The following is a 26,289-nucleotide window of genomic DNA, read 5'->3' on the forward strand; positions in this document are numbered from 1 at the left end:
TTTTTTTTTAAGTTCCATTGGGCCTAAATCAGTTTCCCTGTTCAGAGATGCTTTAATACAAAGGAAAAGGAGTTGTGTCCGTTAAGGATTGTTAAGGAATGATAACTAATAAATGGATGATTCAGGCCACTGATTCTTTTGAGCCTGTTTAACAACTAAAAATATATTCAGGAGTGTGATTGAGTAATTAACTCTCTAGACTACAAGGCATGCATTGGCTTGGAAATCTTTGATTTTTGGTAGTCATCTGCATTAGGTCTAGAAAAAATCCATGATAAATCCTTTCTATGAATGCATTTCAAGAACTGAGGAGTTTTATAGTCCTTATCAGTTGCAGACAAAAGCAACCATTCCATAATGATTTTTCTAGAATAAAAAGCTTATGAACTATTCCCATCAGGAAAGAACTAGGAACTAAAATCAGAGAAAGATGGGTCAAATTGTAGAAATTAGCTTTGTTTTATAGGTGTGAGTCTAAGATGTAATGTGAAGTCAAACTCCTTTTTAGCTGTGTGTTTTGAGCTTGGTGTGGCTTTACTTTTGATGCTAGTTTCTTTACATGACTTTGTTGTTGATTAACCTTAGAGAAATATGCACATAAAAGGATACATCAAGATGTTCTTGGAAAATAAAAGATGTTTACTTAATGCAGATTTTTTGAAATCCATGCAAATGAGCGGTCTTTAAAAGGTTCATGGAAAATGCATATTATGAAAAAACTGTGGATTTAAGTTCTTTTAAAATCATTAATAAAGTTTTTTTCTAAACATTTATTTGAGATAGACAGACACACCTTGGCTTGAACCATGCTGAAGGAACTCAATCCAGGTTTCCCATGTGATGGCAAGGACCCAACCACATGAGTCATCACTACTCCATTATCAGGAAGCTGTAATTGGGACTAGTGACAGGACTGGGACTCATGTACTACAAGATGGCATACAGGTGTCTTAATTGGTGTATTAACCACAAGGCCAAACACCCACCCTTAAACTTATTTTTGAAATTTTGTTTTCTACATACTTTTTAAAGTATCCCAGTACTCCACACCCAGACTGACATGGGCCATTTCCCCCTTGCTCTAATAGAAATTTGTATCCAGGGTAAAATTCAAGACCAAGTAAATGAAAACAGAAGAATGTACATAGAAGGACAGAAATTGGAAGTTGGAAGAGAAAAAAATAGGAATGCAAAATGTGCCACCAAAATGAAGAAATATGGTCAGATGTCGAAAACTGACTTGCAGCCAAGCTTGATGGGAATGTCTGTGAAATATGGGTTGATTAGTGGTCACAACTGCTGAATGTAGGAAAACATATCTAAAGTATACAGTAGAAGTGCCAAAATCAAGATCCATAAGGTTGTACATGATATACAGTATAGTCGAATCAGGCCAAAAATGCAGTCAGCTTTATGTTTGCTTTTGTTTCCACACTGTATGGTAAAGGAAGAAGAATAGGTTATAAAGTGGCTGGCATAAATCTTTCGCAAGCTCAGGAGTCTGTGGTCAGTCAGGGTGCAGATCGTAGCTAATCTGCTGATTGGTTATTGTGATGGGCCTTTTCAGAGTTAGTGGCGTAAGTGACATTTAGCTTCTGTACAACATTTTTAAAGGTTTTCCTTAGCAGATAATTGACTAAGTTTCTATTATGAGACAGAAGTTAATAGGCATTGGCTGAGCTTGTAGGCATAATTTGGAAATTTAAAAACAAGCCGGCGCTGCGGCTCACTAGGCTAATCCTCCGCCTAGCGGCGCCGGCACACCGGGTTCTAGTCCCGGTCGGGGCGCCGGATTCTGTCCCGGTTGCCCCTCTTCCAGGCCAGCCCTCTGCTGTGGCCAGGGAGTGCAGTGGAGGATGGCCCAGGTGCTTGGGCCCTGCATCCTATGGGAGACCAGGAAAAGCACCTGGCTCCTGGCTCCTGCCATCGGATCAGCGCGGTGCGCCGGCCGCAGCGCGCCGGCCGCGGCGGCCATTGGAGGGTGAACCAACGGCAAAGGAAGACCTTTCTCTCTGTCTCTCTCTCTCACTGTCCACTCTGCCTGTCAAAAAAAAAATAAAAATAAAAAAAAAAAACAACAAAACAAAACAAAAAAACGTAAAGCCAGGCATTTGGCTTAGTAGTTAAGATGTTTGGGGCCAGTGTTCAGTTCCTGTCTGTGACTCCTAACTCCAGCTTCCTGCTAATATGTACTCTGGGAAGCAGCCAGGAGGACTCAAATGACTGGGCTCCTGCTGCCCATGTGGGGCACCTGGATTGGGTTCCTGCCTCCCAACTTCGACCCCAGGATCAGCCCAGGACTGTTGCCCACATTTGGAGAGTGAGTTGGTATATGAGAACAAACTCTCTCTCTCTCTCTCTCTGTTTCTCAAAAGAAAAAAAAAAGTAGTCTCTCTCCAGATCAGCCTTCCTCAGCCAGCACTTCAGCAGCTTCTTCCTGCAGAGCTTGTCAGGGCATTCGTTGTTGCCAGAGCGAATCGTCTCCCATTGGTCAGCGTGAATGGAATGGAAAGTCTGTCTGTCTGAATTGTACAGGTTCTAAATGCAAAGGGGAGCCTGTTCTAGTTCTCTTGTGTTTGACATTTCAAAGCCCTCTGATTTTTTTTCACTTTTGTGTGCAGAGAAAATAAAGTTTCTGATTGCTAACATGATTTTCTAATGCTCAGATGCCATTCTGTCGAATCCTCCAAAACACGCATAATTCTAACCATTTCTACCAGGGTGAAAAATAATAGTCTTCCAATAATGAATAAACTGAAAGCACATGGTAGTTACTTTTAAGATAACAGAGACTTTGGGGAAAATTGTTTGACATACATTTTATACTCCTGTTCTTCCTTTGCTCACTCCTTTTCCTCTGTCCCTTTTGAGACATCAAGTCGCTGTAGCCATAGGTGGGTTCTCCATTCTTCACAGGTCATCTAATAACTATCTGAGTATAATTCTAATCTTTCCTAAGACAACATCCCAAATGACAATTGACTATAGTTTAGATGCAGGAAGGAATTAAATTGAGATAAAAGTAGACCTGATAAATTTTAGAATTACTCTAAAGAAAAAAAAAACCAGCCTGGTGATGCCTGATAATGGGCTGTGTCACCCTGTCTAGCACTGCAGAAGATGAATTACACACAGGAGAGATGCCAGAAGAGTCGGGCTGGGCACACAGACCAATTTTTATAATAAAATAGGACGAGTTTTCACAATAAAATTAAAGATCGTCTGCTGGTGATTGTTAACTTTTGGGTTACTTTTTATACGAGCATCTTCCTTCAGAAACTATGGAGACTCCCATTTTCCCCCAAAAGAAGAAGACAGTAAAGCATTTTGGATGTCCCGTGTTGAAATCAGAGAGCATGAAGACAGTGAGAAGTTGAGTAGAGGCTGCAGTTATGGCTGAGAAAGTTCACAGGCGGGACCAGTACTGGGAAACTGGAACTGGGAAGTCCTGGGCTGTTGGGCGAGCAGTAAGACTAGTTGCCGCAGGAAAAAGGCACAGAAGAAAGCAGAGCGCCCAAGCAGACGCTTCTCTGGCCGAGGCAGAGAAGACAGGGAAAGAGACTGAGAGGGGATACCAGGTGAAGACTTGAGAATCATGGATTTACTGTGAGTGCAGTGCTGGTTGGAGACCTCAGAGGTACCAGTGCCATAGATCATACCAGTGTTTACTAAGCACTTATTAGGAAATAGGGATCATGACCAAAACCCTTTTATAAGTAATGAAACTGAGTTCGCCTCAGTGTACCAGGACTCATAGCTATATTACTATATTACTATAGACTATATTACTTCTATAATATCCAGTTTCCTACATTAGGCTTTTGGATGCCTCATAAGACAAATGATGAAGAAGAAGCTAGAATTAACAGTGAATTGCCAAAAATATAGTTCCTTCAGGGATTTATAATTCAGCTCATATGCAGAGGACTTAGACTGAGCCAGAGAAGTGGGGGAAAAATCTGATTTATATGACTATGGAGAAAAGTCCGTACTTGGAAGACTGTACCTTGTTCCAGATACCGTATTCACAGAAAAATCCATGATGGAGACAGAACCTGAAATTCACCTCTGATAAAAACAAAGATATAAACGTGGAAGGTGATAAAATAATATAGAAAACAAGGTGATCAGTACCCGTATGCTGGTACAGCAGAAGGCAGAAAGATCCGAGAAAGCATAAAACCCACTTTAGAGGCAGTGAAGAGAAACACAAGGCTTTAGGATTGATTTCAGTTTTTTGTTTCAGAATGGTCATGTCCTATTTTCTTCTTCGAGAATAGGAAAAGTGAGGGTTTTAAATTTTAGGCCTTTAATTTTTCTTAATCCCTGCCTGGTATGGATAAAAACACAAAATCAGTAGGCTGAAATTCAGGGACCCTGAGGAGCTTAAATTGAAATAATAAACTCAAGCGAGCTCATCATCTTTTCTGAGAATGACCAACAAGTTATATGAAAAAAAAAATTTTCGTTATGTTACTAATCTGAAATACTTAAGGTGTTATCTGTGTCAATTAGAAGAAAATTTTGTCCAGAGGAGTTTTTTTTTTTCTTTCGCTTTGGCTTAAATAACTGAATTATGATCTCTTCCTGGGGAGAGCAGTTTTTTTGTATTTAATGAATGTAAATTTACAAAGTACAACTTTTGCATTGTTGTGGCTTTTTCCCCCATAACCTCTCTCCCACCCGCAGCCATCCCATCTCCCACTCCCTCTCCCATCCCACTCTTCATCAGGATTCATTTTCAATTATCTTTATATATAGAAAATCAACTTAGTACATACTAAGCCAAGATTTCAACAGACTGCACCCACACAACTGCACAAGATATAGAGTACTGTTCCACTAGTAGTGTTATCGTTAACTCTCATAGTACAACACATTAAGGACAGAGATCCTACATGGGGAGCAGGTGCACAGTGACTCCTGTTGTTGATTTAATAATTAACACTCTTGTTTATGATGTCTGCAATCACCTGAGGCTCTTGCCATGAGCTGTTGAGTCTATAGAAGCCTCTTGAGTTCACCAACTCTGAACTTGTTTAGTCAAGGCCGTATCACAGTGGAGGTTCCTTCCTCCCTTCAGAGAAAGGTATCTCCTTCTTTGATGGCCCGTTCTTTCTGCTGGGATATCACTCACAGAGATCTTTCATTCAGGTCGTTTTTGCCACAGTGTCTTGCCTTTCCATGCCTGTGAGACTCTCATGGGCCTTTTAGCCAGATCCGAATTCCTCAAGGGTTGATTCTGAGGCCGGAGTGCTGTTTCGGGCATTTGCCATTCTATGAGTCTGCTGTGTGTCTCGCTTCCCCCACAGGATCTTTCTCGGGGAGAGCAGTTTGATGGTTAGTTGCTGTTATTTTGGAGGTATTGTGTGGTTTAAATGTGTGCAGGTTGGGCTTCCACTGTACGTGACAGTGTTTGAACAGGCTTTCTCTTGCCCAATTGTTTTTATTTGTTCTCATTAATTCTCACATCCAAAGTACGAATGAACCCCTACCTAGCTAAAAACATTCATATTGTGAATTAGTGAAGTTGGCATTAATGAGGTTGCAAATAATAAACTCTAGTGTGAATCCTGAAACATGCACCCTATCAAGGGCATGAGAATCCCATCAATCCTAGTATTTATAAGCATATCTAAACCGTAATTCTGGATAAGCCGGATCATAAATGAGGTAGTGTAACGTTTTACCTGCTAAAGGTTTTTCATCCTGAGAGAGGTCAAAGAGCAAAACTACTTTTTTTCTCCTATCTAAAAGGATACTTGTCATGTTCTACACTTCCTAACTGTCATGTCAGAAAAACTGGTGCCAACTCCATTTCTCCTTCTGAATTCACTCCGTTAAAAGAGAAAAGTTCTATTAAATTTTAATCAACAAAGGCCGGCGCCGCGGCTCACTAGGCTAATCCTCCGCCTAGCGGCGCCGGCACACCGGGTTCTAGTCCCAGTCGGGGCGCCGGATTCTGTCCCGGTTGCCCCTCTTCCAGGCCAGCTCTCTGCTGTGGCCAGGGAGTGCAGTGGAGGATGGCCCAGGTGCTTGGGCCCTGCATCCTATGGGAGACCAGGAAAAGCACCTGGCTCCTGGCTCCTGCCATCGGATCAGCGCGGTGCGCCGGCCGCAGCGCGCCGGCCGCGGCGGCCATTGGAGGGTGAACCAACGGCAAAGGAAGACCTTTCTCCTCTCTGTCTCTCTCTCTCACTGTCCACTCTGCCTGTCAAAAAAATAAAATAAAAAAAAAATTTTTAATCAACAAAAGCAGGTGTTGAAGGGAGGGGTAAGACGGTCAAAAGCTGCCCACGAATCCAAATAATCCAAATAACCTCCCTCTTCCAGGCATTCAATAAAGTTTAGTCCACAAGGGCATATAAAATCTTTCCAGTCCACAATCACATTATAATATGCATTGTGTTATTGGAATCAGCACAGAAAAATTCCTTTTTGGCTCAGGTCTCTTCTTAGTCACCCCTGAAGCTGTCTCCTGCCGTTTGGACTGTCTTGATAGTTTCTGGCAGGACCATGGTCTTGCTCTTCAATTATATTGCTGCTTAGTGTCTTTTAGCTGCGGAGGTGGTTTATGCTGAATTATTTCCCAAGAAAAGCCAATCTGTGAACCAGATTAAGGCCAAATCTAGTCTTGAATACAGTGCTGTGGGGTGGGGCTCAAAGGAGAATAGTAGGGACAGTGACTGGCAAGCTGAAACTTGTTGTAATATATTAATTATTAATGTAAAAATGACCCTATGAGTGTTTATTTTTATTTTGTTGTTTCACTAGAAATGGGGATGGGGAGTGTAACTGAGGGTGAATGTAGGAAAATGTTTCCATTCCTTATCTTACACATTTGTGTTTAGTGATATAAATCTCAACAAAGTTTGGATTGTCTCCTCGATCAACTAAGAAGCTAATAAGATATCTTTGTAGCAATTAAAGCTTGTTGGGAGTGGTGTCAGGAAGATTGCAGAACAGACATTTTCCCCAGCCACCTCCCTGCAGAAACACCAATTTTGACAGCCTCCCTTTGATGAGAATACTTTTGTGGGATTCTGGGAATCCAGTGAAGTTCCAGCCCACTACTATAATGAAATAAATAGCTAGCTAGCTAAGTAGCTAGTAGCTAGCTGATAAATGTGCTAACAAAGCAGCACAGGTCAGTGCCAAGAGAGACCCCCTTGGTTGGTGCAGTTTCTCCCGTAGAGAAAGTGAGCATGTGGTGGGTGAGTATCCGTCTTCCCCAGAATGCTGCTCGAGAGGTCCACATCTTTCTTGTCCCGCTCAGAATACTGAGGGAATCTGCATGACTGAGAGGCTGGGAGTAGGGCAGACAGTGGGAAAGTCAAAAAAGAAACCGAGGCTCAAAATTCAACAGAAGGCCCCATAAACTGACGACTTTCCATACTCCATCAGGACGCTTGCTCTGGAGCCAGTAGACACCTTACCCATGCACCCCTAACTTACTGTCATGTATCCCTATGCCATATGTCCTCTCTCCTCCTGGGACTGATTGCCTTATGCGTACTGCTCAGGCAGTGTGTGTGAGCTTTTATAGACAGCTCATCAGCACGTGCAGTCACTTTGCTTGACTTGAAGAGGCAGAAGGTACACAGTACTTGAGCAGTTTGGGCTGCCACCCTAGGGAAACAAATGGGAGGCTATCAGCACATACCCAGGCTTTCTGGGTGAAGGTATATTACCTTATCCTAGGAATTACCTCTCAAGAAGGAGGAAGGGGGATGTAGTGGGTACATCCATGGAAGCATTTTGAAAAGGCTTCAGAATCCCTAGCTTGGCTAACTGGTAAACATGTTCATTGCTTGAAACCATTCATTAAAGACTGTAGGAGATGACTGGTTCTTTAAATGTTAGCAAAGCCAAACAATACTCAAAGGAACACAGATAAATAAGGAAACATGCCATTAGCAAGTTAACATTAATTCTTTAGTAACTGACACCAAAGGAATAGGTACTTACAAATTACCTGACAAAGAATTAAAAAAAAAAAATAGTTGCTTGAGGAGCTTCAGTGAGCTACAAGAGAACACAGATGAATAACTGAGTGTAATCAAGAAAATCTACCAACAAAACAGTTCTGACATAGTGAAATTAAAAATAAACCAAATTTGGGAGTTGAAGAAATAAAATGAAAAATGCTGTAAAAAGCTTCAACTGCAGATTTGATCCACTAAATGAACAAATATGTGAACTCAAAACACTTGATTTGAAATTATCCAGTCAGAGAAGAAAGAAAGCTCAAGGCACTTGTGAGAAACCATCAAGGGAAATAATATTTGCACTATGGCAGTCTTACAAAGAGGGGAAATGATATTGTGAGTGAAGGATAGTGATTATTATTATTTTTTTTTAAATTCTGGTTGAAAACTTCTCATATCTTGGGAGAAATATAGACATCTTGGTACATGAGGCTCAGAGGTCCTGAGACAAGTTCAATCTAAGGAGGACTTCACCAAGATGCATTATAATTATACTGCCAAAAATCAAAGACAAAAAGAATTTTGAAAATAGCAAAAGAGAAGAGTCTGAAAACACAAACCCTGCCTCACTGCCCTAAGACAGTGGATATAATGTATATAAACTTTACCAGCTGTAGTTTCTTCTAGTATTTTTGGAAGTTTTGCTTAGAACCTCTTTGCTATATTTTCTAACACAAATATTATTGAAAGGGTCTTCTGGAAAAAAAAGTTTTACATAAATGTTACAAATTTATGTTAACTTTCTACTTCATTTTTAATGTTTTAGAATTTTTATGCAGCCATAATATTCTGATAATTCCATTTAACAATTGTCCCTTCTCCCCTTTTGGGAGAACAGTGAGGTGTGACAAAGTGAATTTATCCCATTTGTTATTTTTGTCTTTCTCTGTTCAAGTATTACCCTCTAGTGAACTGCATAGTGAAACTATCTCCAGTAAGGAATTACCACACTGATACGTTGTACATTCTTAATACTCCTTAAAAATGAGGAAAAATAAACAGATCAAATGTCAAGCAGCATAGGAAAATTTATCTAAAAGTCTAGGAATGAGTCATGTTTGGATTCTCATTTATCATATCTCTTTTTATGAGGATGATATTAATAATCCAGTAGGAGTTTTCCATTTAAAAAGAAAGCAAAAATGCAAACACTAGCATAATAAACATAGGATGAAACATTGTAATATAATTTATACTAGAATCACCGTAAAAAAGAAGAGACGTTTGTACTGCATGGGGCCATCCAAAGAGAGGAAACACAGGGCTTCATATCAGTTTGGTATGAGAAGGCCTGGAGTTTGGTTGTTCAGTGTCACTCCATACCAGCGTGGATCTGTCTGCAGTGCTGCTCTGAATGCCATTGTGAGCATATTTGAAAGAAGTACTGGGAGATTATGTAGACTTTTTGGGACCCCCTAAGTCATAAAACATCCCTGAAAGAAACAAGAGAAGTAAAAATATGTCCAGAGAACAGCTAGGATGATTACTGTGTAGTAATTCTTCATTCAGTAATAATGACTAACTCATATGAGGTGCTTATACCATAGCAGACGCTGTGATAAACCCTTCTGTTTTGCTTTTGTTAACTCCTCACAACTGTCTTTATATGTGATTCTTACTGTAATCTGTAGTGTTGTCGTGTATGCCAGAGAGTAAGGGTTTAACGTTGGAAGTTGGGACTGGCGTTATGGCGTAAGCCACATCCTATATGGGCACTGGTTCAGGTCCCGGTTGCCTGCACTTCCAGTCTAGCTCCCTGCTAATGTGCCTGCTAAAGCACTGGAAGATGACCAAGTGCTGGGGCCCCTGCAACCACGTGGAGACCTGGAAAAAGCTCCATGCTTTTCACTTTGGCCTGGCCCAGCCCTAACCATTGCACTCATTTAGGGCGTGAACCAGCAGATTGAAGATCGATCTCTCTCCGTCTGCTGATCTCTTTGTAATTCTACCTTTTAAATAAATAAATAAACGTTAAAAAAAAAAAAAGAAAATTTGAAGTTGCCTAACTTTGGTTCATGGTAGATCCGAGAGAAGTGAGGTGGTAGCACAAAGACAAAATGATTGAGAGTCTTGGTGATGGTTGTGTTGAAGTCTGAAGGGCTCTGGATGTTTGAAGGGTCCCTGGGCTTCGTAGTGTGGAAGAGGGGATACATGCACGGAAATGATGGGGAAGCAGGTAATCAGGTACTCAAGTGAAAAGTAGATATTAATTTCGTACTTTGTAATCCAAGATTCAGTAAGGGTATATTTGGTGGTGGGGATTAATACAGACTGAGCACAGTGTCTCCCATCAGGCCGAGGGACCTACAGACTTAAGGAGACATAGTAGGTATGTATATTCTAGGTTAGCTTGTGATCGGGCTTATTAGATGACTGAGCAGTGTCACAAAAAGCCAGCAGAGGTAGACCTTACTTTGCACTTTAGGGGCTTGACTAAAACATGGTGTTAGGACCAGTCTTTTTTTTTTTTTTTTTTTTTTTTTTAATTTATTTGACAGACAGAGATACAGATAGAGAGACAGAGAGAAAGGTCTTCCTTCTGTCTGTTGGTTCACTCTCCAAATGGCTGCACCGATCTGAAGCCAGGAGCCAAGTGCTTCTTCCTAGTCTCCCATGCTGGTGCAGGGGCCCAAGCACTTGGGCCATCCTCCACTGCCCTCCGGGCCACAGCAGAGAGCTGGACTTGAAGAGGAGCAACCGGGACTAGAACCCAGTGCCTTTATGGGATGCCGGCGCTGCAGGCGGAGGATTAACCAAGTGAGCCACGGCGCCGGCCCCAGGACCAGTCTTGAGGTAGTGAGGATCGAACAGATGGAACTGAAATTTGAAACGTGCAGGCACAGAGCATGTGGATAGGAAACAACAGAACATTTTGGTACAATAGCGAGTGTTTAGGTTTGGTTCTAGTGCAAATTATGTAAAGGGTGATAAGAGAAGAGAAAGCTGAATAAGTGGGCCTGTTCCTGATCATAAGGCTTTGAAGAATTCAGCAGACAGTTCAAACCCTTAATTCCGTGAAATTGGAGAGTCACTGAGGTTAGTGAAGAGAAAGATGGTTTAAGGAAATAATGTTTAACATATAACTTACATTTTGATAAAACGGTGCCATTTCTGTCACCAAAAATGTGGCAGTTTAAATGGCAGAGGGGTGAAGTCCTGTCAGGAGAGGGGGATTCTTGTCTGTGGTCACTTCATGGCTCAGACGTGGTGTCGTCTTCATTGTGACTCCACTTTGTAGGGTGTACCTGGCCTGGGTGAACCCTGGTGAGTGATGCAGAGGAAGAACTTGAACTTCCATTTGAGATCTGAATGTGTTTGATATAATCTAGGGGTTAACATAGGTTCTGAAGTAAGATTTCATAGAAGAATCTGCTTTTGTGGCAGAAGGGTAAAGTTGGAAGATTTTTCATGTCAATATGGTCTATAATTTTTTTAAAAAAAGAAAACTTGATTCAGTTATGACTTCTCTCACAAATTTTCCATTCTTTCTATTTGCTACTGTTTTCTCCTTTGTGTCTCATACTGAAAGGAAGGGGTGATGAATGAAATTCGGGGCTGTCGGGGATGGGCAGGTGTTTGGCACAGAGGTTAAGGTGTCACTTAGAATGCCCACGGTGCGTATCAGGGTGCCTGCTTCCCGTCCCAGATCTGCTGCTGTCCAGCTTCCTGCTTATACACGCAGTGGGAGGCAGCAGATGATAGCCCAAGTACTCGAGTCTCTGCTGTCATGTGGAAGACCCTGAATGAGTTTGAGGCTCCTGGCGTCAGCCTGGCCCAACCCCAGCTTTGTGAGTTGATGCACTTAAGTGAGGGAAGCAGAGGATGGAAGATCCTTATCTCTCCTGATCTTTTTCTCTCTGCCTTTCAAACATGTTAATTTGGCATTGTCAGTTGCTGGAATTATGTTTTAAAATATAATTGTTAAAAATTTCTAAACGGAAGATAAATACCAATTCAAAATCGTTCTCTTAAGGATTTTAAGATATGATTTTAGTGTCTTTATGAAATTCCATACTGCATTGACCAAGACTTAGCCTTCTTCGTGGTTTTGAGAATCTGAGTCCCATCAGAAAAATTTAGCAGTGTGCATGCGTACAGCCTCTGAATGCAATTAGTTATAGGCAAGGTCACAAGCTCCACAGAGACAGACCTCCCTGGAAACTGGCTGACTTAATGATTACAGAAATCTCCCTGCAGTAGATGTGAAGTTGGTGTAAAAAAAGATGTGAGTGTACAAGGATACTTCAGAACGCTTGCAGAAAATGGTAATTAAAAGATAAATGTATTTTGTTACGAAACATTTTTCAAAATCCACGTGTAGTTTTTCCACAGTACATTTTTCATCAACTTTTTGAAAACCTTTCAAAAAACTGTTTACCCCAAAATAATACAATAATACAGTCTTTTAAACGTCATTTTCCACAATCTTTCTGAAGTACTTATGTATATTTTAAACAATTTTTTTTAGTGGAACATAAGAACAAAATGTCTTTAGAGGTAAAAATTGTATGGGAGCCAAGAAAATATTGAATTCAAAAATACTGCTGAACCCACACATATTTCTCTCAGGTCCTATAAACTTTACAGCTCATTCATCAAGGAACATCTGAGGTGCCAAGATACTTCCAGTAATAAACATAATCGTGTGATTAAAATGCATCTGCATAGCCTTTAGAGGGAGGGGTGGAGAGGGGAAGAGAAAATAGAGTAAATTGCAATCATTAGTAGTTCTGTGCTGTAGTTGACATGGACTTGTCTTGAATAGTGAGAGAAATCTCCAAACACACTCACACACACACACAAACACACACACACACACCACACAAAAAACCCATATCTTCCGAGACCTAAGGGATATTATTCTTGACCTATGCAAGACTAGGAGGCCACCCCTAACAACCGGTTAGTGCTGCTGTGGAGAAATTAGACAAGCACACATACGGAATGTGAAGCTCCCCACATCACCACCCGAACTCCTGTACGCTTTCTGATCAAGAGGGGAAACAATTGGTAGAAGAGGCATTGTATCTGGCAGAAAACAGCTTTAACTCCAAACAGTTTCAATAAGAAACTCTTAACAGAGAGACCACTTAGTTAGTAGGATTAGATGGATGTTAATAGAGGACGAGGCCTACCACCTGGCAGCGGCTGGACGCCATGGTCATCCAAGTGCTGACCGGGCAGGGGAAGGACAGGGAGTTGTTGGTACCTGGTAGGAAAGGTGACCCAGCCAGAGACTGCTGGGTGGATCTGTGAGGCGTGGAGTCCTGTGGCTCTGGCCAGAGGTCGGGGTGCAGCCTTCTGTGCCTGATGCAGCAGGGCCCAGCAAAAGACAGAAGGGGCCGTCGCTGCAGCTCACTAGGCTAATCCTCCGCCTGTGGCGCCGGCACACCGGGTTCTAGTCCTGGTCGGGGTGCCGGATTCTGTCCTGGTTGCCCCTCTTCCAGGCCAGCTCTCTGCTGTGGCCAGGGAGTGCAGTGGAGGATGGCCCAGGTGCTTGGGTCCCTGCACCCGCATAGGAGACCAAGAGAAGCACCTGGCTCCTGGCTTCAGATCGGTGCAGTGCGCTGGCCGCGGCAGCCATTGGAGGGTGAACCAACGGAAAAGGAAGACCTTTCTTTCTCTGTCTCTCTCTCTCACTGTCCACTCTGCCTGTTCCCCCCCCCCCCCAAAAGAAAAGGAAGAAGGGCCTCGGGCAATGGCAAATGGAGCGTAGCATTTTAAACGCTTGGACTTCTGAGAAGAAAAATAAAAGACCTTGTTAGTTGCCATCCTGGTGAAGCCACTGTAAGGCCCCTGTGCTTTGAAGCGGTTATTTATTTACATTAATGGGTCTTTTAATGACCTCCTGAGAATGAGATGTACATGCTGCTTCTCTAAATGGGCTTGCTTGGGAGACAAACAAGGAAAGAACTGGAACATTCTTTACAGTCTTAGACTCCCGCTACTAGAATTGCCCTCACTTCCATTTATTTTGGAAACCATTACTGAAGCAAAGGAGCGATGTGTGGCCATAAATGCTTGAAAGCATTTCCATGTGGTTACGGGTGGCCGTAAACATATGGCCTTCACCCGCCTTTTGGACTCTTTTCTCACCAAGTCTTTGAGTGGCAGTTAACCCCATCAGTGTGTACGTTTGCTCCAGTCTTTACTGGGGAATTCTGTATTCAGAGCCAAAGTCATGTTAGTAAAATATTAAGAGTAGTGGTGTAACAAATGACAGACATAAATTGAGGAACTACATAACTACATGACAAAAAAAAAATCTCCTGTTTGAGAATTGTTGACGAGAAAGAAGAAAGTCTAGCTGAAAAAACCTTGTTGCCATCGTTAACATTTAGGGGCCTGAATTTTGAAGGGAATTCTTGAACTGTTGTACTTGGAAAATGAGAAATTCCGTCTTAAATACATTTTGTTTGAAAGCACAAGGATGTAATTTTCACACATTGATCATCTCAGACTTTACTAGTAATAGTGATTTTAAGGTGCATTTTTTCCACATTATGAATGTACAGTTCACAATGGGAAATGAAGAATTGCTTGAAATAATGAATGAATAATATGATTCTGTTACAATTAGTGTTAATTTAATTGGTTTCCTTTTCTTCCTTATATGTATATTCTTAATATTAAATTTTGACATCCTGATTCTTCATTAAATTGCTCTCCAGACATTTTATACCAGTTTTTATTTCTACCAAGAATGTGTTGGCATGTTTAACTGTTTCCTTGTTGGCCTTAACATTTTAAAAACCTTTGCTAATTGTAGTAATCAAAAATTATTTAACGTACTTGAACTTAATTGTACTTATATATTTACTATTTTTTTCTATTCAGTTATTTATCCAAATCTTTTGCCCGTCTTTTCTATGGGACAATTTAGTGCATTTTGTTTTTGTTTTTATAGGAACTCAATATAGAACAAAAAGTTTTATTTCAGATTCTGTTTTCTTTGAAAAATCACACCTAATTGAATGCCTTCACCTGGTGATACATTGTGCAGTTTTTGTTGAGAAGCCCCTGTTTTGTTGCTTTTAGTAAAAGCTGGTTATAAAAGACTGGAGTCTGTAGTTTTTCATTACTTAAGCAGAAATACTACTTTTGGTTGAAAGACTCAGAAATTGAGATCCGTGGTTCTCAGTGGGAATAATTATCAAAAGGTATGAGAGAAACAAATAATGTACAGTTAAGATCTGGGTATGGTCAGCATGGGTCTGTTTCCTAAAGTTAATAAATGTTGGGATTAAAAAGTGAGTATGGTTTGGAGCAAAAAGTCTTGAAATCCTTGTACTTTTTTTCACAATGTGTATTTTCCACCCACTTGTTGATGATTGCTTGTGTGTGTGACTTTGTGGGGGAAAAAAAAAAACCAGCTATCAGTTTGTGGAAAGTTGGAAGAAGAGGAAAGGCATTTTCCAAATTATCTTTTTAAGGCCCATTCATATTAGGCACTTTTTTCATTTGTATGCCATTTCTTACAGATACTGTTCCAAAGACAAATTCTAGTTTTTAAATTTCTTCTCTTAGTAGGTCATACAGAGATCAAGGATGTGGTATAATGTGGCCACATCTTTATTTATAGGACTTCCCTGGCCAAATGCGTGTGAACCGTTAAACTCATGGTGTCTTATTCTGTAATGGCAGCCAATAGCTGCGTGTTAAGATTTTTCACGAATAGTCCCAGCTGTTGTAAAAAGGAAGTCTGCCTTGGCTACAGATGACAGTGCTTTGGGTTTAGACCATAGGCAATACCTCTGGGACCTGTCATGGACGCTGTGAGCATCAGTATTCCTTGGAGAGGCGATGACGATGAGTCACTTCTGGCCCTGAGACGCTCTTGCATAACTTGTTATCTCAGTACAATTTCTGGGGATGCTGTATCCCGGCACGTGCTTCCATCCCCACTGCAACTCCCCTCTTCCCATCAAAAGGACCATGGGTATAGGACCTGGATTCCACTGCCATTCCAGAGGGCCCGTATTCAGTTTAGCTCTTTTTCCATACCCTGCCCTTATGCTGGGAGCGTGATTGCTTTTGCAGGTGGTGTGGGCTGGGTTTTGTTCTCACCATTACAAGGGCTGCTCATCTGTAGCTCACATATGTGAATGTCTTCCCTTTCAGTAACCTAGCACTGCCAATACTATCTGTAGAATTGTTGCATATAAACCATTCTGAAGATGCCAGATTTCCTCCTGGAATTTAATTCCCCTTTCTCCTCCTTCCCGGCACCCTCTTCCTTATCTCTGGAACATAGAGCTTGGATGACAAGAGACAGCGAGAAACTAATTGAGTTAGGCTTTGTGTTTTTAACTTTCTTTTTCCACCATCCACTCTCTGAAGCTAGATTTTTCTTGTGCTCTGCATTTTTTTTTTAAGTACCCTCTTTCTACCTGAATAGCAGCTCTGAGATTGTGCTTGGAGTGAGTTGACACTGCATAAGATAACGTGGTTTATGAGATAAGGTGGTTTACCCTTTTCTGATTCTCACACTCCTCAAGTACATCTGTTTTTGATTATTTCATCTGGTATGCCTTCACTGTGCTGCATGCTTTGTTTGCATTTCGTTGTCCTCTGAGATTATTTCTAGTTTTTTTTGCTGAGTCCCTATAACTGTTTCTGATTAAGTAAACCGCTTTGATAAATCACATAGGAATCTTAATAGATACAAAGCATGTGCAGAATTTACTCTTTCCTTCCTTATTCCTTATTTCCTTCTGAAACTGAAGGGTCACTGGAGAACAATTAGGTTAGGATCATTGTATTTTGAACACTGTTACTCCTGACCGTTGGAAGGTATTCCATCAACAGAAGCTCTCGTTCATCTTGTAGTTAATTTTTTTTCGAAAGGCAGAGGTACAGAGAGAGAAGGGGAGGGAGGGAAGAAGAGAGAAGAGAGGGAGAGAGAGAAAGAAAGAGAGATCTTCCATCTGCAGGTTTGCTCCCCAGATGGCCACAACAGTTGGAACTGGGACAGGCCAAAGCCAGGAGCTTCTTCCAGGTCTCCCACATGGGTATATGGGCCCAAGGACTTGGGTCATCTTCCACTGCTTTCCCAGGAGCATTAGCAGGAAGTTGGTTCTTAAATGGAGCAGTAGGGACTCAAACCAGCACACATGGGATGCCAGTGTTGTAGGCAGAGGCTTACTCTTCTTTGCCACAGTGTTGGCCTTGTAATGTTGGGTTTTCTTAGGTGGGTAGCTCTTGGCTACCCAGTTTATAAAGGGTTCATGGGCTCCATTTTGGTTTGTGATTTTGTCTTCCTCTCCATTCATTCAGTCTGAAATGTTCATTTGCACAGTGATCTCCTTACCTCCAATGATTGCCAAAAAATCAATGTGAAACATGTCTGCATGCTACTTTCTTTATTTAGATTTACTCATGTTATTATCATGTCAAGAATACCAGAAATCTTCAGAAAGATCCTGCAAAATGCCCAGTATGGAAGAATTACACACAAATTTCAGTCTTTTGCACCACAATAAACTTGCCTTTTAATTCCATTTCTAGTCAACTTTGTGAAGTCCCATCCTGTTCTTTGTTGTTTTCATCCTGTCAAATGAAAGTTGATAGGAAGTTTTATGTGGTCTCATGGTGTGTAGACTCGTGAAACTTAGGTTTTTTATTTTAAAATGTTTTTCTTTTATCACAGTACTCTGTCTATTCCCCTTATGTCTTAGGTAACCAGTAAGATTAATTTGTTCCATTTTAAGACCATTGGGTGATCTTTTGCCATGTTGTAAAGCACTGTGGTTGGTGGGGAAATGCTTCCTACAGATTAGGTTATCTGTCTTATCCCAGTTGTACCATCTGACATGTCTGTTACGCCTGATCACCAACACTTTGCTTTCAGTACGATAGAACTTGGGCTTTTCCACCCCACTTTCAAAATAAACTCTTTGCCCTTTTATTCTAACTCAGCTTATTGGAATTTTTGTTGAACAAGAGCATTCCTTGGAAGAATCTGGAATCTATATTACTGGCTACAAAAATAAGCTTCAAGAGCATTGAATTCTTGTAGTCCTTTCATTCTTTCAGAATCATTGCTGACCCAGTGTCATCAGTTAGTTTAGGTCGTCTCCATGTCTTGATAAAGTGTGTATCTCCGTTTTTGAAGATGTGACATTGGTGTGTCACTGGATCTGTATACACTTTTTGTTTAAAAAGCAAGGTCTGTTCTCTGGGAGCCAAGGGGGAAGTGGCTTGTTCCTCAGGAAGAATGTGGGCAATGGCTGGCTGCCCACAAGTTGGACTCAGATTTGCTGATCACCAAAATGACTTGCGGACCTGCAGCAGAAGTGATCAAAACACCAGCTGGTGTGATGGCGTCTCGTTCTGAGCCGTGACTTGGCCAGAAGAGGGTTTGAAGGAGAATCCTGTCTGCACATGTGGCTGTCAGAGCCTTTGTTTCACGTCTAAAAGCACGTTATACAAGAAGTGCCAGGGGAGTGAAAGCTGCCCTGCATCCACTCTCTGATACAAAATTGAACATTCCTAGAGTGTGCAAAAAGTGAAGTCCCAGCCACCGTCTCCGAAGCCAGCGCTGGATCCCTCCGCAGGGATTAGAGGCTACCTTTCCTGCACCCCCACGCTTGTGTTTACCACCCACAGCCTGAGGTTCTTGGCTATGGGTTAGATTATAGGTGAACCTAGTAATTGTGAGTTACCTGAGAAATTGTACAATAATCTTATCAGGTTAGCTTTTCAGAACTTGCTTTGTAACAAAGTTAGATTCATGAGAAAGTTTAACAGTGATCTTAATCAATTTCCTAATTAAAATAAAATACTCCAGAGATTCAGTGACTTTTCGAAGGTGGCCAGCTTGTTAATGGGCAACTTGAGGTCCACTGTGGAGTCGGCATATTTTTGCCACATCATGAGGAAATCTGTAGTCTGTTGCAGAATGGAAGTCGTCAAATGTTAATGCCTTCTACTGAATAGATGCTGGCTTGTCCTAGCTTTTCTCTAGGTGATTCCAAGTCAGCCAATACCCTTGAGATGCCTGGGGCTTTATCTGAGACTTGGGAGGCAATCCTGAGCCTCGTCTTGCTTCTGTAGTTTAAGCATGCGTAATCTGAAAGTGCAAAATGCCCCACAGTCTGAAACTTTCTGAGCACCAGCATGATGCTGCAAAGTGGAAAGTCCACTCCTTGGGCGGGCGCTAGGATGTAGTAGGCTAAGCCTCTGCCTGCGGCGCCGGCATCCCATATGGGCGATGGTTTGTGTCCTGGCTACTCCTCTTCCAATCCAGCTCTCTGCTATGGCCTGGGAAAGCAGTAGAAGATGGCCCAAGTCCTTGGGCCCCTGCACCCACATGGGAGACCTGGAAGCAGCTCCTGGCTCCTCACTTTGGCTCAGCTCAGGTCTGGCCGTTGTGGCCATTTGGGGAGTGAACCAGCTAATGGAAGACCTTTCTCTCTCTCTCTCCCTCTCTGTGTCTATAACTCAACCTCTCAAACAAATAAACTCATTTAAAAAAAAAAAATTCTATTCCTGGCCTCAACTGTCAGATTATGGTCACAATGTAAGTGCACTAAAAATATGGTACAAGGCTGGCGCCGCGGCTCACTAGGCTAATCCTCCGCCTGCGGCGCCAGCACACCAGGTTCTAGTCCCTGTTGGGGCGCCGGATTCTGTCCCGGTTGCCCCTCTTTCGGTCCAGCTCTCTGCTGTGGCCCGGGAGTGCAGTGGAGGATGGTCCAGGTCCTTGGGCCCTGCACCCGCATGGGAGACCAAGAGAAGCACCTGGCTCCTGGCTTCGGATTAGCGCGGTGCACCGGCCACAGCGGCCATTGGAGGGTGAACCAACGGAAAGGGGAAGACCTTTCTCTCTGTCTCTCTCTCTCACTGTCCACTCTGCCTGTCAAAAAAAAAAAAAAATATGGTACAAAATGTACTTCAATCTGTGTAGAAGGTTTATGTGAAAGATAGGTGAACTCTGTGTTTAGCATTGGACTCTACTTCTAATCAATCTCTTTATGTATATGTAAATATTAAAAATGAAATATGAGACACTTTTGGTTCCAAGCATTGCAGATGAGGACACCATGATAAAAAATTTGGCCTTTACTAGTTTGGAACCACTTGGTGGCTGCTGGTTTCAAAGAATTTCAGAGAAAGGTGGAGCTTCGGCCGTCTCGCTGGTCCTCACTGACCACTCCTGACGGCCACAGGCCCCCGCTGATTTGCCTCTTGGCTGGACAGTTACAGAGGCTAAGGTTCATTAGCCACAAATCAAACTGGCGACTAACATGGAAAGAGCTCCCAGCCAGGGCAGATGAATTCTGCCCATCGATTGCTTCTCTATGATGTAGGGCGGTTTGGCTGTTCTGTTTATATGTATTAAATGTGTGAGCCTTGCAGACCCCAGGCTGTGATATAGAACTTTCCCCCATGAACAGAAGTGCACTGTGATGATATTTTGGGGGGTATTGTGACTGGAAAGAAGGGAGTTGCTCATGCAAGGTATTTTCTGTCTAAAAGAATATCCTGAGAATGAAAGAATTACTGTGAATTTTTGTTGTTGTTGTTGAATCATTAGCTCAGCAGTATTTCAATCATTGGAGACAGGAAAGTAGCTACAAACAGATTGCTGGTGAAAGACTGATGGCGTAAATTCATCTTGTGTCAATAGCACATTTCTTTCTGTAGTATAATAAACACAAATGTCTGATAGAAGTATTTTCTACAGGTTTTGCTGTGGGATAGGAATGAAGTGGAAAGGAGGTTTCAGCTTGAGGAGAGAAGACAAGACCATGAAATACTCACTGCTGTTTCCAGGGATTGGAATATTTGCAAGAATGGAAAACAGATTAGAAACGAGGGTACCAAGAGCTAATCTTTAAAATCATAAGTAAACCTCCCATAAAATCATAAGTAAACCTCCCATAAAATGTCCCAAATCTTTTAAATATTTATTTTTATTGAAAATTGGTTTTTAGCAGGTGTTCTGATGGAAACACTTGTTGCCTTATCAAGTCCTTACGAATTGCCATATGGAAGTCATGAGAACCATTTTATAAAAAAAGTTCAGCTTTTTTTTTAAAAAAGGCACATTTTCTATTCTCTTTTGCAGTATACACTTATAAAACCCATTTCTTAAGCATGTCTGTGGCAGCTTCATGTAACTTAGTGAAGGTTGGACTACCAGCTGGTCTTCCTCCCTTCCATAGGCTGACATGAGAGACATATGAACAGACAGGTAGGGCAGAAATATAAAACCAAAACCTGGATGATACCTGACAAGTGCTGAGATCTATTTTGAAGTGAGACCTGTTTGGGGAAGTGCAGGAAATACGGTCACATTGGATATGAAATGTGGATCTAGACTTCTGTCTCCTCCCTCTGAATTTGGCTATTTCATAAAATACTCTGCTTTCAGTCTGTTCAAGCAGCAGGTTACTGGATATCTGCGTCTGGTCTGGTACTGTGGCTGTTATAAAGTCAAGTAATACATGGTCCCTGTGTTCAGGGATCTTGAGGGTTTGTTATAAAGCAATGAACATAGTTTTTAAAGTAAATGTCTCCATATTTTTATGGCAACATTAGAATTGTACTTCAAAATAATTAATTTGGGAAAGGGGGAAGCTATACACTTATTTCCAGTTTCTCTACCATATACTGACACACTTTCTTGCTGACCTTTTTATTTCATTTTTAGATTTAGTAGTATGTCCATACTTTGGCTTTTATTGTGTGTGTGTGTGTGTGTGTGTGTGTGTGCGTGCGTGTGTGTGTCATGTATTTCAAGAATGAGTCTGGGCCGGTGCTGCAGCTCACTAGGCTAATCCTCCGCCTGTGGTGCCGGCACCCCGGGTTTTAGTCCCTGTTGGAGCGCCGGATTCTGTCCCGGTTGCTCTTCTTCCAGTTCAGCTCTCTGCTGTGGCCCGGGAGTGCAGTGGAGGATGGCCCAAGTGCTTGGGCCCTACACCCGCATGGGAGACCAGGAGGAGACGCCTGGCTCCTGGCTTTGGATTGGCACAGCACGCCAGCTGTAGTGGCCACTTGGTGGGTGAACCAGTGGAAAAGGAAGACCTTTCTCTCTGTCTCTCTCTCTCTCTCACTGTCTAACTGTGCCTGTCCAAAAAAAAAAAAAAAAAAAAAAAAAAAGTCTGAATAAAGCTGGGGCCCCTGTGCTGTTACATAGACAAGCTTGAACTACAGACTGTAACAGTTACTGAAAACGAACAGCATTTTATGAACTCAAATGAGTAAATTAGGTTAAACCTGGAATTAAATCTCACATCCTGTATATCTTTTAAGAAAAGAATAAAAAATCTAAATCCCAATTTTGTCATATTCATTTCTATCCTTATTGAAATTAATTATTGAAGGGAGCACTTTAAAAAAGAAAAAAAGCACTTATTCCCATCCTGGAGACAGTTTGATGTTGCATGTCCGTTGTCGGTTGTCCACTCCCTGTGGAGTTTGATGTTACTCCTTGCTTCCTCTGTGTGTCTTTGTGTGCATTGGTACTTTATAGTTTTGAACACTAGATGGTGCCATTTCACTTTAAAATGAGGTGGTTTTTTTTTTTTTTTTTTTTTTTTTTTGCCTTTGCTTTCTATTTTGCTTATTGTTCTGTTCATGCAGAGATGATGGCAATCAGAGCCTTCCTTAAATTGCATCCGAGGCTCCCTGTCTGTCTACAGGTGGATAGGACCTTTAAGGTGATTTTCCAGCCTGTGAGAGTCAGGTTTCAGGTTAGCCATTCTGTACTTACTGTTAACTTCTTTTGTGGGTGAGAAAAATACAGTTGTATCCTGTAGAAGCATTTCTGTCTTGTGTCTTGGGCCAAAACATAAGAGGTTAAAATTTAAAGTCTCGGTGGTTTAATCTACTGTTGCTCATCCTTGGTTTAGGAATCAGGGAACCAGTGACATCCTGATCAGGGTGCGTGTGTTTTAGCAAGTGAGTGATGCACAGGCATGTTCTGAGAAACACTGCATACTCATGAGTGTTTTCAGTAGAGATTAACAGCAGTGTCAGCCCCACAGGAACTCAAACCACAGTTGTGGATATTTGAGTGTGAAGTTTTGGATCCAGACAGCTTTCTATGTAAGTGTTGTCTAGAGGAGTTACAGGGGCCATCGTAAGGTTTCCCGAAGTGGTAAAAGCTGGCCGGAGTAAGAGGGGGAGAAGGCAGTGCCCGTGCGTGGGGATTGAGGGATGCGATACCGCAGGACCTGCTGCCAGCTTGCAGCAGTCCAGCATCCCTGTGCCTTGCTTTTAGACCCCTTGCCTCACAGCACCTGGTACGCAAACACTGGAGAAAGTTTCCCCCAACCGTCAGGCCTCTGATCTTCACAAATGTCCCTGTGACAGGGCAAGTGTCAGAAGAGGGAATAAAAGATGGGAGACTTTCCAGAGGCCACGAGCAGCCCCTGGGGGACAGTCTAGGCGGAGACAGGGGCTGGAGGTGAGGGCGCTGACTCGACCAGCCACAGCTGCTGGGACGTCTCCTCAGGGGCCGGAGCCCTCCGCACTGTGCGTGTGTGTGCGTGCGCGTGTGTGGAGGGGAGGGAGTGCACTGTTGTTAGCTGGAATTTCACCATCCTGGTCTGAAGAGAAGGTAGTTTTAGGAAAATGGGTTCTTCCATTCTTTGTTTCCTCATTGCCCAGTTGCACCTTCGTGTGGCTTTGACTTCACCTTGGGCAGTAGGGGGTGGATAAGGAGATCAGCTGTGAGGAGAAATGTGAGTGTGGTGGTGGTGTTGGGATAAAACCTCTACCTGCTTATTTGGCTTCCGTGTCCCAGAGAATTGCTGCCTTCGAAGAGTGAAAGCACTGGATCTGAGCTGCTTGTTAGTTGTGAAAGGCGTTTGGCAAACCCTGGCTGGCCCTGATGTCACTGCTGTGACGTGTCGGAGGGCACAGCATGGCCTCAGCTGAGACGTGTGGGTACTCAGTAGGGTGGAGATTTATCACTGAGGTGAAACTCCTGATAGATTATCTCTATCTTTACCACTGAAACTAATGGTTAAAGAACTTTCTATTTAACCCCAGAGCATCTTGGTCTGTCAGGCTGACTGAGAAGGAGAGACAGCACTAGGTCACCAGATTAAAAGGAGACCTGGAGAGCTGGGTCAGCAACCCTGGGGCTTAGGCTCCAGATCTACCATCTCACCTCCTTTCCACCTGTACGCAGATCTCATTTTCTACAAATCCCACTGCCCGCTCCCCTTCCCATAACTGGTATTCCTGAGCCATTCATCCTGCTGTCCTTTTGTGCTTTTTCATACATTTGTGTTCTAATGTATTAGGCAATTTGTTCTCATTTTTGTCTCACTGAACAAGATGATAAACCGTATATGGACAGAAGCCTTTTTTCTTCACTGATATGATATTACCCCTAGTTCCTGGAACATAGACTCGTGCATAGTAGATGTGCAGAAAATAGTTGTTAAATGAGTGCTTTCCTACACAAAGGTCAGTAGCAGTGATGTACAATAGATACAGCATCTTAGATGAGTCACTCAGTAGTAATTCTGATTAAATATCAAATTTTCCCAAATATAAATTAATTTTTTTTCTCTTAAACCTACACCTGTGAGGATGTCTCCTTAGTTATCACAGAGTTTAAAATATGAATTCATAGCTGAAAGGCTTTAACTTATATGGCCCAAGACTGAGTAGTTTCCACGACAAGATTCTAAACCAAGTTGTGGCTTAGATTTTTCTGTAAACAACCTCGCAAAACTGTGTCATGGTTTAAATAAATTAATACCTTTAAATCCATTGAATGGGTCCTGGAATGTAGCAAGATCTCAATTGTTATATTGAAATATGGACATCTCACTTGTTTAAAAATACTATATAATTATTTTTGCAATTATACACTTATTTTGGAAAAAAATCATTTAGCCATGTGTCACAGGGGCAAAAGTACATGAATAATTAGAATATTCTCCAAATTTGGAAATTCTGGATGTTTTGTTATTGTTAGATTGATACATGCCTAGAATGAAAGTTACTGACTTTCTTATGGAACACTTAGGAGTAACAACAGTTTTAAAACAGAGTTTGGGAGCTTCACATGAGACTGCTGTTTCTGATTCCTTACAGATCCCCATATAAAGGTTTCTGGAAAGAAGGAAGATGTTAAAGAAGCCAAGGAAATGATCATGTCTGTCTTAGACACAAAAGTAAGTGAATGTTAAGGACGCTCGGGGGTCAGGACCTTGTCTCTGCAAGGGCTGCTTCCTGCCCTTGTGAAAGAACCATTTGGAGAAGAAAAACCAGGAGAAAGTAATGTGGCTTTGAAGAACACGTGTGGTTGTACAGTGGGTGTACAGTTCTGCTGAATACTTGACTGGGTTCTCTCATACCGTGTAAGGGAACAGTGTTTCTACATATACACATACACACATATGCATATGTAGGTACTCATATGTGTGCATATGCATGTATGTGCAGACCATCTTCAGAAACAGACACTGGTGCTGGTTAGGGTAGCACAGGTAGTAAAGATGATCATTAGCATATTGGCCTTTGTGGTGCCAGCCACATATGCTTCCTTTTGTGTGATTGTGTGTACACGTTCTCTCTGCAAGTCTCTGTGTTTAGGGAAAACAGGAAAACGTAAATATGTAAGAATATATACTCATTTGTGTGAATAAATACATCTAAATCATCTATTATATTCCAGGTACTTTGCTAATCATTTTATAGTATTATTGAACAAGTATTATTTTGTGTAACTCTCATGACTGCCTATCACAGAGATACTAAGTAACTTGCTCAGGCAAGCAGCGCTGGTAACTGGGGAGGTGGGGTTCAAATCCAAGCCATCGGATTTTTTTTCCCTGATTCATAACCTTTTATAAAGCTAGAGTAATCAAAACAGTGTAACACTGGCATAAAGACATACATAGAGACCAATGGAACATAATAAAGAGTTCAGAAATAAACTCACACATATATAATTACATGATCTTTGACAAGGATGCCAACTCTACACAATGGGAAAAAGTCTCCTCAATAAACAGTGTTGGCAAAACTGATCTTGACTTGCAAACAAATGAATCTAAAGCTGAACCTTATACTATACACAAAAATCAATTCAAAGTGGGTGAAAGAAATGAGCATAAAACCTGAAATTATAGAACTCACTGCGGAGAAACTTCATAACATCAGCGTTTGCAGTAGTTTCTTGGGTATGATTGCAAAATACAGGCAACAAAAGCAGAAACAGACAATTTTGGATCACACCAAACTAGAATGTTTTTTCACAGCAAGTCAATCAATCAATAGGATGAAAGGCAGCTCATGAAATGGGAGAATATACTTGCAAACCATATATTCA

At 41.8% G+C, this 26,289-nt stretch overlaps 1 protein-coding gene across 4 annotated transcripts in view; it reads left to right on the plus strand.

Annotated features, from left to right (window-relative positions):
* BICC1 (BicC family RNA binding protein 1) overlaps positions 1–26,289 on the plus strand; it is a 339,573-nt gene that overhangs the window by 268,055 nt on the left and 45,229 nt on the right. For all 4 annotated transcript variants that reach the window (XM_070057685.1, XM_051823885.2, XM_051823887.2 and 1 more), the window contains one exon: positions 25,050–25,129. In XM_070057685.1, the coding sequence (XP_069913786.1) occupies positions 25,050–25,129 (80 nt within the window). The remainder of the gene's footprint in view (positions 1–25,049; positions 25,130–26,289) is intronic.

This window comes from Oryctolagus cuniculus, chromosome 15 (genome assembly GCF_964237555.1).
Source record: "Oryctolagus cuniculus chromosome 15, mOryCun1.1, whole genome shotgun sequence".
Classification (NCBI taxonomy): Eukaryota; Metazoa; Chordata; class Mammalia; order Lagomorpha; family Leporidae; genus Oryctolagus; species Oryctolagus cuniculus.